The sequence below is a fragment of the Oryx dammah genome, unplaced genomic scaffold (genome assembly GCF_014754425.2).
Source record: "Oryx dammah isolate SB20612 unplaced genomic scaffold, SCBI_Odam_1.1 HiC_scaffold_12, whole genome shotgun sequence".
NCBI lineage: Eukaryota > Metazoa > Chordata > Mammalia > Artiodactyla > Bovidae > Oryx > Oryx dammah.
Window position 1 is genome coordinate 68,652,254 of NW_024070196.1, and position 11,521 is coordinate 68,663,774.

Consider the following 11,521-nt stretch of genomic DNA (forward strand, 5'->3'; position numbering starts at 1 on the left):
TTCAGCAAGGGGAGCCAGGAAAGGCCTCGCTGAGAAGGCAATGTCTCAGCCACACGCAGGTGCCGTTTTATCGTGCTGCATTCACTGCACTTCACAAAGACGGCCTTTTTGTTTTTTTTAAACAAATTGGAGGTCTGAGCAACCCTGCATTCAGCAAGTCTATCGGAGCCAACATCTGTTCACTTCTTGCCTCTGAAACATTCTGCTAATTCTCCAAATATTTCGAACTTTTCCTCATTATTTTATTTGCTATGGTGATCTGTGATTAGTAATCTTTGATGATACTATTACAATCAATTTTAGGGCATCACACTGGTCTAAGATGATTAACTTAATCAATAAACACTGTGTATTCTGACTGCTTCACCCGACTGGCTACTGCCCAGTCTCTCTCCCTCTTCCCGGACCTTCCTACTCCCTGGGACACAGCATTGATATCAGGTCAATAAATAACCCAACAATGGCCTCTAAGTGTTTCAGTGTTTAGAAGGAAGAGTCCCACATCTCTCACTTTAAATCAAAAGCTAGAAATGATTAAGCTGAGGAAGAAAGGGGTGTTGAAACCTGAGACAGGTTCAAAGCTGGGCTTCTTACACCAGTCACTCAAGCTGTGAATGTAAAAGAAAAGCCCTTGAGGGAAATTCGAAGAGCTAGTCCAGTGAACACCCGAATGATAAGAAGGCAAAACAGTCTTACTGCTCACCTGAAGTCGGCCAGGCTCAGCTGCAGCTTCTTCCGGGCTTTATTTCGGGTGATGTAGTTGGTGGCAGAACCTCGTTCATACTTGGGGAGGAAAATCAATTCTCCATTAGCAATGGCTGCAGTGACGGACAGCCACTTCTGGACATTCCTCATGCAAAAGGCGATGACTGTTCTGGATTCATGGCCAAGAGGCCGCGGGGAGGGAGCATGCCCGCACGGTCCTTACAGTTGTCAGCACGGAGGACACACACATCTGTGTGATGCGGGCACCGTGAGGTTGCTGTGGATCGGGTGCCACGCCAAACCCTTAGCAGTAGCCCTAAGCATCGACCATGATGATTACTGACTTGCACACGTTACTTCATTTAATCCCCACAACACTGTGAGGTGGGTGCCATTAAAATTCTCATGTCACATGGGGGGAAAACAGGCTACCTACCTGGGTAACACAGCTTTCTAAGAGCTGGGGCTGCATTCAGACCTAGGTCCAAGTCCAGAGCCTGAGTGCCTCGTCCACTAAGCCAGGGTTCTCAACTTATTTTTCATTATAACCACCCTTTCCACCACCGGAGGCCTTGTTAGACCTTTTCTCCCCCTTCATCACCCTCTCTCACAGCCTCCCAAAATGTTAACACCGTAGACATGCTACAGCTCTCTTTGTGTAATGTGGTCCTTCAGAGGGGCACACATCATTGTAATATCAAACATGTCCCCCAACCAATTCCTGTTCCCTTGGAGATGACACTGTCTGGTTGAAAATGCACACTCTAGGCCACATAGCCTCCTTCCTTCCCCAGTCATTCATTCATTCAAGAAACAACCATAAGACCTATACTATGTTCCAATGTTTATTTAGCTAGATGCTAGGAGGGTAACAAAAGACAAAAGGCCTGGTCTCTACCTGCCCCCGAGGACCGTGTGGTCTTGTGCAATCACCTGGATGTGTGCAGCGCTAGATGCTGCCTCGCTCAAACCTGGTCCCAAGAGACCAGCAGCACACCGTACCAGCTCCCTACAGTGTAACCAACGAGGTCTCCTGCTGGATTACGACAGCACAGGCCGCCATGGCCAGGTCCAGCTCTGAAGGGATAAGCCCGTGGCCTCCTAAGAGGTATGTTATGACTAACCCCAAAATCACAAAACATGCCCTGCCTTCATTCGTAACCTTAGGCATTTATTACCTGTCTAAGGGATCAGGCCCATGCCAAATCCTGGGGACACAAAGACGACTTTCTGCTTTTGTGAAAACTGTTTTCCACTGCCCTATGACACACTGTCACCATTCTTACCCTTTCAAATCTTAAGGAGATAATCAAAGATAACTGGGGTGACTTTTCTCCCCAGGTGTACAAGGGGACGGATTCTGCACTTGGGGCTGTAAGGTGCTACTGGCACCTAGAGGGTAAGGGGTCAGGAACGCTGCTAAACATCCTACAAACACACAGCATAAGCCTCCCCTCAACAGTTATCTGGCTCAAAATGTCAAAACGGTCACAGCTTTAAAAATTGCCGTGATCCACTGACATATATCTGCATCTGTGTCTCAAGCTCAGGTTTGCTATGCTGTATCTTTATAGCTCCAATTGCAGGCACTTTCTAGGTGCTCAAGGCCTGCTGGGTTAAAAACAAATTGGCAGTCAAGACCTGCCTGAGTGGTCCCATGGTTAAGGCTCCACGCTCCCAATGCAGGGGGCCCAGGTTCGATCCCTGGTCAGGGGACTAGATCCCACATGCAACTAAGTTCACATGCGGCAACTAAAGATATCACATCCCATAAAGAAGACACCTCAAGTTGCAACTGAGACCAGGTGCAGTCAAACAAACAACAAATCTGCAGTAGAAACTTTTGAGCTGAAAGAAACAACTGAGGCAACTATATCTTCCTCATCCCCTCTCTAATCTCTTCCTACAACCAAGAGGATTCTCCATATAGCAACAAGCACAACTCTTTGAAAAATAAATCACATTCTCTCCCTTTAGTTGATTCTTACTGCACTTTGAATAAAATCCAGTTTCCTCACTGTGCCTGACAGCCTGGCATGAACAGTCCCTGTTCAACCCCAGCTTCACCAGATGCCACTCTTCCCTTGGTTTACTTACTCCTGGGCCATCCTGATATCGTTTGATTTCTTGCACACAATGAGCCCTTTCCATCTAAGGACCCTGGCACTTAGACTTCCCCTGTCAGGCTGGTTTATGACCATTTTATTTGATTGTTTACTTTAGTGTCCAACTTCCCCACAAAAACTGAACTCGGGGAAGGCAGGGACCACATCTGCTTGTTTATGTCTCCATCCCCAATGTCCAGAACCAGGCCTGATTCAACAGAAAAAGGGAGTCACTAGTCTCAGAGACGATGAACTTGACAAAACGGTGAGCTCTACATAAGGCTCATGAGGCTTTCAGTAATGAGTTGTCCTCCAGCTCGGCCTGTTTTGGGGTGGAGCTCTGCCTGGTAACCTCAACTCCCTTTCACAGCTCTACCCCAGGTTTCTTTTTCAGATTTCACAGCGAGTACTGCCGTCCCGGCCCATCATTGGATCCCTTCTGGCTGCTGTCTCCTGTCGTGTTGATCCCAGCCGCTTCTGCACCCACGACGGTCCAAGGCCGGGGAACCCCCAGGCTCCATCGCTCCCGTCCCCCACCTCCTGGGGCAGCCCCAGCCCCCTGCCCCGGCCTCTCGCCCATCACCTTCTTCTTCTCCAGGCCTCCCATGGCTCCACGCTGGATGGTCTACAGGGGCCGCGCGGACAGACACCGCCACTTCCTTCCACACGTGCGAGTAGGGCCCCGAGGCCCCCACGCCGCCGGCCTGCGCGGGCTGCCCAACGAGGTGCCTGAGCGAATCTAGGAAAAGATGGAACACTTTTCCTGAGATTTACAACTAAACCGTCTGAAAAAAAAATCGCTAAGACTGACCTTTTACGGGCTCTTTCCTATCTATGAGGCTCTTACAGGCATTTTTAATGTTTAGGCAAAGGGGGATATTCGGGCATTTTTATAATCACCCTGATGACGCGCGCTTGACGTCTAGAGCCCCGTTGCATGTTGGGATGGAAGGGGGCGGAAGGCTTAGAGGAGGCGCAGCGCCTTCTGGGATGCAGAGGGGAACCGCGTTCCGTGGTGAGGGGGCGGGTTGCGTTGTTATGGTAGCGGTTGCTGGGCGTCGTCGGAACTAGTCTCGGTCATCTGAGAGGCTGCCTGGGCGGTAGATGAGGCTGCTCTCTCTTCGCTATTGGCTTTGCCTTGTGTCCATTGGCTGTTACCGGGTATACCTAGAGCACAAGCCGATTTTTTTCCTCACAAAGGTGGAGAGATTCGAGAGGCCGTTTATACTTTCTGAGCCTTAGAAGAGGGTTGAATAATGACGAAAGGCCAAGCAGAGTTACAGAACTCGTGTTCTGTATATTTTAAATGCCCATTTAGGGACCTCCCTGGCGGTCCAGTTGTTAAGACTCCATAATTTCTCAGTACCGGACGCGGGTTCGATCCCTGGTCGAGGAGCTAAGATCCCATATGCCATGGGGTGCCACTAAAAACTAAAACGCACATTTAACACGATTTGAAGAAGGAATTCATAGGGCCTGGACTCCATCTTAGGCCCGTTCATGCTGATTTATGCTCGGCCACCTTTCCAATGGACTCTGAACTCTGTGTTTAGTGCCTATGAAAACAACAACAGAAGGATAAGACCCCCTCCAGACAGGGGAACCTTGAAGATCGTATCTAGGTTATTCATCGCCTAAGAGAAAACATACACTAATCACCCCTTCCTCCAGACAGGCCATACATTTTTCTGTATCAATCAGAGTATAACCTTGGGTTTATTGATTATTGGCTAATTGTTTGACTGTTTGAGCACATAGCACGTGAATGATGGGGTTATTGGGATTGTATTTTCCTTGGTTTATGTAAGTCTCAAGGAATTTGGAGTGGTGGGTTCAGACACGTACACATGGGGTATAAAAGATTTTCACAAATGCTGGTCGGGGTCCTTGGCTAAGAGGAGACTCTGCCTTGGGCCCGCCAGTGTAATAAACTGCTCTCCACTATCTGCATTGTCCTTCTGAGTGAGTTTGTTTCCCAGAACGCGTGGCTACAACAGTTTGAGCTTTTAATATGTATACACAAATTTCGTATTGTGTTCTCACAGGATAATTACAAGATTTATACAAATATACCAAGTGGTGTGGTCTGGGAAATAGATAAAATTTGTAAAATTTGATGTTTTCTTCCTTCAAGCTTCTAAACTCCATTTGGATTTTGCCTCAAATTTAAAAATTTGAGGCCCTGTGAATGTGACGTGACCCAAGGTCGTGGTTATAGATGCTTAGTCGATCCAACTGTTTGCGACCCCATAGACTGTAGCCCACCAGGCTCCTCTGCACATGAAATTTTCCAGGCAAGAATACTGGAGTGGCTTGCCATTTCCTCCTCCAGGGGATCTTCCTGACCCAGGGGTCCAACCCGCTTCTCTTGTGTCTCCTGCACTGGCAGGCGGATTCTTTATCACTGCCTTATCCTGGTCGTAGAACTCACCCTTTAAAGGTAAATGCAGACATTAAGCAGGGGCCAGTGCTTGTTTTGAAAATTGTGTGTTTCATTATGTACTCTCTTTTTAAATTAGCATGTATTTACTTACTCTGGGCTGCACTGGGTCTTAGTTGTCGCTCATAGGCTTCTCTCTAGTTGTGGCGCCGTAGGTTTAGTTGCCCTGAGGCACACGGGATATTAGTCCCGGACCAGGATTCAAACTTGTGTCCCCTGCATTGTGAGCGTGGAGTCTTAACCACTGGACCCCCAGGGAAGTCCTCTATCATGTACTTTTTGAAAAATGTAATTTTATTCATTTGCTTTTGGCTGTGCTGGATCTTCATTGCTGCCTGGGCTTTTCTCTAGTTGTGGGGAGTGGGAGCTACTCTCTAAGTGTGGCACACGGGCTTCTCATTTCTGTGGCTTCTCTTGTGGAGCATGGGCCCTAGGGTCTGCCGGGCTTCCGTAGTTGTATCTCCAGGGCTCTGGAGCACAGGCTCAATAGTTGTGGTGCAGGGCCTTAGTTGTTTCGCAGCATGTGGGGTCTTCCAGGGTCAGGGATAGAACCCGTGTCTCCTGCGTTGGCAGGCGGTTCCTTACCACTGAGCCCCCAGGGAAGCCCTAATATATACTTTTAATTAAAGCTAAAATGAAGTAAAAATCTAGTTATTCTACAAAGCAAAAAATGAATGGAAACCGGATAGGCAAAGGTGACTCGAAGATTTTGCAGGAAATTGCCAGACAGGTGTGAGGAAAACCAGAGTGATGTGGTGCTCACAGAAGAAGACTGAGGAGTGTTCCAGAAAGGGGCAAGAGAGAGGGAAGAAGGGCAGAGACTGGTGCCACCATGAAGGAGCTAAGGGGCGCAGAGGTGGCGGTCTCTGTCACAAGTGTGTGTTAGATTAGGGCCCACCAGGCTCCTCTGTCCACGGGATTCTCCAGGCAAGACTACTGGAGAGGACTGCCATGCCCTCCTCCAAGGGACCTTCCCGACCCAGGAATTAAACCCATTTCCTATGTCTCCTGCATTGCCAGCGGCTTCTTTACCCGCTGAGCCTTCCGGGAAGCCCAGTCTCTATCACATCTCTGTTTAATTCATCAGTCTGATATTTGCAGAAACTGAATTGATTATAGAGAATGACTGTAGATTACTGTGTACTCAAGCAAGTAATAGCCCTGATCGCAATTGCTGTGCTTGAAATTGTTTCATTGCTAGAGCAAATCAGCAAGAATACTGGAGCGGGTTGCCATTCCCTTCTCCAGGGGATCTTCGCAACACAGGGATCAAACCGGGGTCTCCTGCATTGGCAGGTGGATTCTTTACTGACTGAGCCACCAGGAAGCCCTAGGAATATGGTTTCCTGAAATTGATTAAGCAAGTGCATTCTTTTCCATCCACTTAGAAAAGAGGATCAGAGACTTCTCTGACCGTCCAGTGGTTAAGACTCCATGCTTCCATTGCAGGAGGCAGGTTCGATCCCAGGTTGGGGAACTAAGATCCTGCATACCTTGAGGCCAAAAAAAGAGTCTCAGAAACAGTTCTCATCCTCATGGAACTGACAGTAATATTCATCTAGTTTTATGCTGGGGCTACGTTAACTCTCCTGCTTTCCGTCATAATATTAGTCTGAAGAGATCTGGATCTTGGGAACAGCCCACAGGCGTTACACTGATCTGTTATACTCATATCATGCTGATCAGGCAGGATAAGTAAAGACAGGGCTCTGAAGCAGGTCCTGCCTGCAGAGCAAACAGTGCCCCACTTGGACCATCCGATCCAGCCGACACTGTGCTGTTGGTGGAGTCAGTGGAAGGAAAGATGCGGTGTGGAGCTTACGGCCCCAGTGCGTGAGTCACAAAGCAGAACTCTGGAATTCTCGGGCAGGTCATGCCATCTACTGCAGAGACGTATACACCGTTGAAGAAAACCCTCCTGGCTTGTCACTGAGCCCGGGCAGAAAACAGGTGGGCTTTGAGGACCAAGTGCAGAACTGCCCAAATGTGAGTTGGGTTCTTTTGGACCAAGGCATAAAAGTAAATGGATCCAGCGGAGGTCAATTTAAATTTGCAAAATGAAGCATAAAATTAGTATGAAAGGGCTGGTTGAGACAAAATTGAAATCAATCAACTATGATATCTGATAAACCTTCAAATAGATGATACTAAGATTTTGGTTTCTACTAAGAACAATTAAAATTAAGATATAAGTGAATCTTTGAGCAACTGGTAAAATAGCTTCACTTTTAACCTAGTCTCCCAGAAGACCCCCAAGCCGCTTAAAATCAGTAGACCCTCCAGAGCATGGAATGACTTATTTAAGAGCACCAGCAAAAGTACCTGCAAAGTCCACACAAGTGATGAGATGATCATTTTAAAGAAATTCCTCCTTTAAAAAAATAGACTTTATTTTTTTAGAACAGCTTTGTTGTCTAGTCGCTCAGTCGTGTCTGACTCTTTTGCGACCCCTTGACTGTAGCCCGCCAGGCTCCTCTGTCCATGGGATTTCCCCAGCAAGAATACTGGAGTGGGTTGCCACTTCCTTCTCCAGGGGGTCTTCCAGACCCAGGGATTGAAACTGCGTCTCCTGCATTGGCAGGTGGATTCTTTACCACTGAACCACCAGCGAGCCCTAGAACAGCTTTAGCTTCACATAAAAATTGAGTAGATAGTACAAAGAGTTCCCATGCACCCCACAGTCAGTTTCGCTTATTGTTATTATTATTTTTTGAAACTTGTGTGATGTTAGTTCCCTGACCAGGGACCAAACCTGGATCCTTGACAGCAGCAGAAGCAAGAGCATAGAAACTCTTAATATTAACATCTAACAGTATGGTATATGTGTTACAATTAATGAGCCAATATCAATACTTTATTATTAATATATACTATTCAGATTTCCTTATTTTTTAACCTATTATCCTTTTTTTCCTTCTATTCCAAGACATCATGTTACATTTAGTTGTCATATCTCCTTAGGCTCCTCTTGGCTGTGACAGTTTCTAAGATCTTCTTTGTGATGACCTTGACAGTTTTGAGGCATCCTGGTCAGGTATTTTGTAGAATGAGCTTTCTCTGGAATTTTTTTTTTTTTTTAACTCATGGTCAAACTGTGGGTTGGAGGAGGACCACAGAGGCGAAGTGCTATTTTCATTACATCCTGACAAGGGTGTGCGCTGTCAACATGATATATCGCTGTTCATGCTGGCTTTGGTCATTTGGTCAAGGCAGCGCTTGTCAAGTTTCTCCCCTGTAAAGACACTCTTCCTCCCACCCCTTTTTCACACCGTAATTTTTGGAAGGCAGTCACTCAGAACAGCCCACACTTAAGAACTGCGGAGTTACACTTCCCCTCCTTGAAGGCAGAGTATCCATGTTCATTACTGGAAATTGTTCTGCGTGAGAGATTTGTCTCTCACCCATTTGTCTTAGTCTGTCCAATGGGTATAACAAAATCCCATTCAGTTCAGTTCAGTTCAGTCGCTCAGTCTTGTCCGGCTCTTTTCGACCCCATGAATCGCAGCATGCCAGGCCTCCCTGTCCATCGCCAACTCCCGGAGTTCACTCAGACTCGCGTCCATCGAGTCCGTGATGCCATCCAGCCATCTCATCCTCTGTCGTCCCCTTCTCCTCCTGCCCCCCATCCCTCCCAGCATCAGAGTCTTTTCCAGTGAGTCAACTCTTCGCATGAGGTGGCCACAGTACTGGAGTTTCAGCTTTAGCATCATTCCTTCCAAAGAAATCCCAGGGCTGATCTCCTTCAGAATGGACTGGGTGGATCTCCTTGCAGTCCAAGGGACTCTCAAGAGTCTTCTCCAACACCACAGTTCAAAAGCATCAATTCTTCGGTGCTCAGGCTTCTTCACAGTCCAACTCTCACATCCACACATGACCACTGGAAAAACCATAGCCTTGACCAGATGGACCTTAGTCGGCAAAGTAATGTCTCTGCTTTTGAATATGCTATCTAGGTTGGTCATAACTTTTCTTCCAAGGAGTAAGCGTCTTTTAATTTCATGGCTGCAGTCACCATCTGCAGTGATTAGTAGCTTATAAACAACAAAAACTTACTCCTCACAATTCTGGAGGCTGGAAAGTCCATGACCGAGGGGCAGACAGATTTGGTGTCTGGAGAAGGCCAGCTTTCTGGTTTATAGACAGCCAACTTTTCACTGTGTCCAACTATCCCGTAAGACTGGGTTATAGTCTAACATCACTTTATTTTATTGCTCAAAATATTCCAGCTTTGGCCACTAGGGGGCCCTTTCAGTTTGCTTTTGTATCTTTTTGACATTATCCGTGTGTGTGCGCGTGCGCTCGCGCACTTCCTTATCTTCTAGCCGTATAAGATGCACCAGACTCATCTTGCATATTTCTTGTCCCAGTCCTGGTGTCAGCCATACTAGGGGAAGTGAAAGTGAGTGAAAGTCCCTCAGTCTTTCCGACTCTTTCCGACTCTATACAGTCCATCGAATTCTCCAGGCCAGAATACTGGAGTAGGTAGCCTTTCCCGTCTCCAGGGGATCTTCCCAACCCAGGGATCGAACCCGGGTCTCCTGCATTGCAGGCGGATTCTTTACCAGCTGAGCTATCAGGGAATCAGCCTGGTTCTTTTCATATACCAGAGGAACCTGGTTTCTTTAATTGGAGAATGGTTATTATAAACCAAAACCTAGGCATTTGGTAATCTTATTGCTACTGTGGTATCTTTGCTTCTAGACTCTCTCAGCTGACAGAGCGAAACGTTATGTTTGTGTATACTATTTTGCTGTGTACACAGGAACTTGTCACTAGCTCTGGCTGCAACCATCTATGTCTGTATTAAGCTAACCTTGAACTCATACTTTTGATGTATCCATACTTAGATGTATCCACCTCTAACCCATCACCACACGGATCATTCCAGCCTCCTCCCTGTGCTTATCTGTAAACCCCTCTCCAACAGCGAAAAACCTGCTCTTTTTCTGCAGTCTGCCATCCGTTTAATTGTTCGATTCTAGTACATATGTCTACTAGGCTCCTGAGAAACCTGTATGCAGGTCAAGAAGCAACAGTTCAAACTGGACATGGAACAACGGACTGGTTCCAAATTGGAAATGAAGTACGTCAAGGCTGTATATTGTCACCCTGCCTATTTAATTTATATGCAGAGTACATCATGTGAAATGCCAGGCTGGATGAAGCACAAGCTGAAATCAAGATTGGTGGGAGAAACATCAATAACCTCAGATGTGCAGATGACACCACACTTATGGTAGAAAGTGAAGAGGAACTAAAGAGTCTTTTGATGAAAGTGAAAGAGGAGAGTGAAAAAGCTGGCTTAAAACTCAACATTCAAAAAACAAAGATCATGGCATCTGGTCCCATCTCTTCATGGCAAATAGATGGGGAAACAGTGGAAACTGTGAGAAACTTTATTTTCTTGGGCTCCAAAATCACTGAAGATGGTGATGCAGTCCCACAACTAAAAGATGCTTGCTCCTAGGAAGAAAAGCTATGACCAATCTAGACAGCATATTAAAAAGCAGAGACATTACTTTGCCAGCAAAAGTCCATGTAGTCAAAGCTATGGTTTTTCCAGCAGTCACGTATGGATGTGAGAGTTGGACTGTGAAGAAAGCTGAGCGCGGAAGAATTGATGCTTTTGAACTGTGGTGTTGGAGAAGACTCTTGAGAGTCCCTTGGACTACAAGGAGATCCAATCAGTCCATCCTAAAGGAAATCAGTCCTGAATATTCATTGGAAGGACTGATGTTGAAGCTGAAACTCCAATACTTTGGCCACCTGATGCGAAGAACTGACTCACTGGAAAAGACCCTGATGCTGGGAAAGATTGAAGGCGGGAGGAGAAGGGAATGACAGAGGATGAGATGGTTGGATGGCATCACCGACTCAATGGACATGAGTTTGAGCAAGCTCTGGGAGATGGTGAAGGACAGGGAAGCCTGGTGTGCTGCAGTCCATGGGGTTGCAAAGAGTCAGACATGGCTGAGCTACTGAACAACAGCAACAATGTCTACTAGCATCAGAGTTACCAATTCTTGCCCTCATGATGTAGTGCCTATGTGCAGGTCCTTTTACCTTTATTCTTACAGACCTCACTTGTTATAGAAGTTTCTGAAGTCAGCACCCTTTTCCCCACTCTTTTTTAGATATTTACTTATTTATTCGGCCGTGCCGGGTCTTAGTTGTGGCACAGGGTGTCTTTGATCTTCATTGTGGCGATGCGGGATCTTTAGCTGCAGCATGCAAACTCCTAGTTGTGACATGTGGGATCCAGTTACCTGAC

The 11,521-nt window shown here is 46.7% G+C and overlaps 1 protein-coding gene across 3 annotated transcripts in view; it reads right to left on the reverse strand.

Moving 5' to 3' along the window:
• The window catches only part of PES1 (pescadillo ribosomal biogenesis factor 1), a 31,836-nt gene extending 28,335 nt beyond the window's left edge, over positions 1–3,501 (reverse strand). For all 3 annotated transcript variants that reach the window (XR_005722990.1, XM_040251067.1, XM_040251065.1), the window contains exons 1-2: positions 3,394–3,501; positions 704–783 (exon numbers count right to left, since the gene is read on the reverse strand). Coding sequence is in view for 2 of the 3 variants with exons in the window: in XM_040251067.1 (XP_040107001.1) it covers positions 704–783; positions 3,394–3,417 (104 nt within the window). In the remaining variant the exon portion in view is untranslated. The remainder of the gene's footprint in view (positions 1–703; positions 784–3,393) is intronic.
• Positions 3,502–11,521: the final 8,020 nt, after the last annotated feature.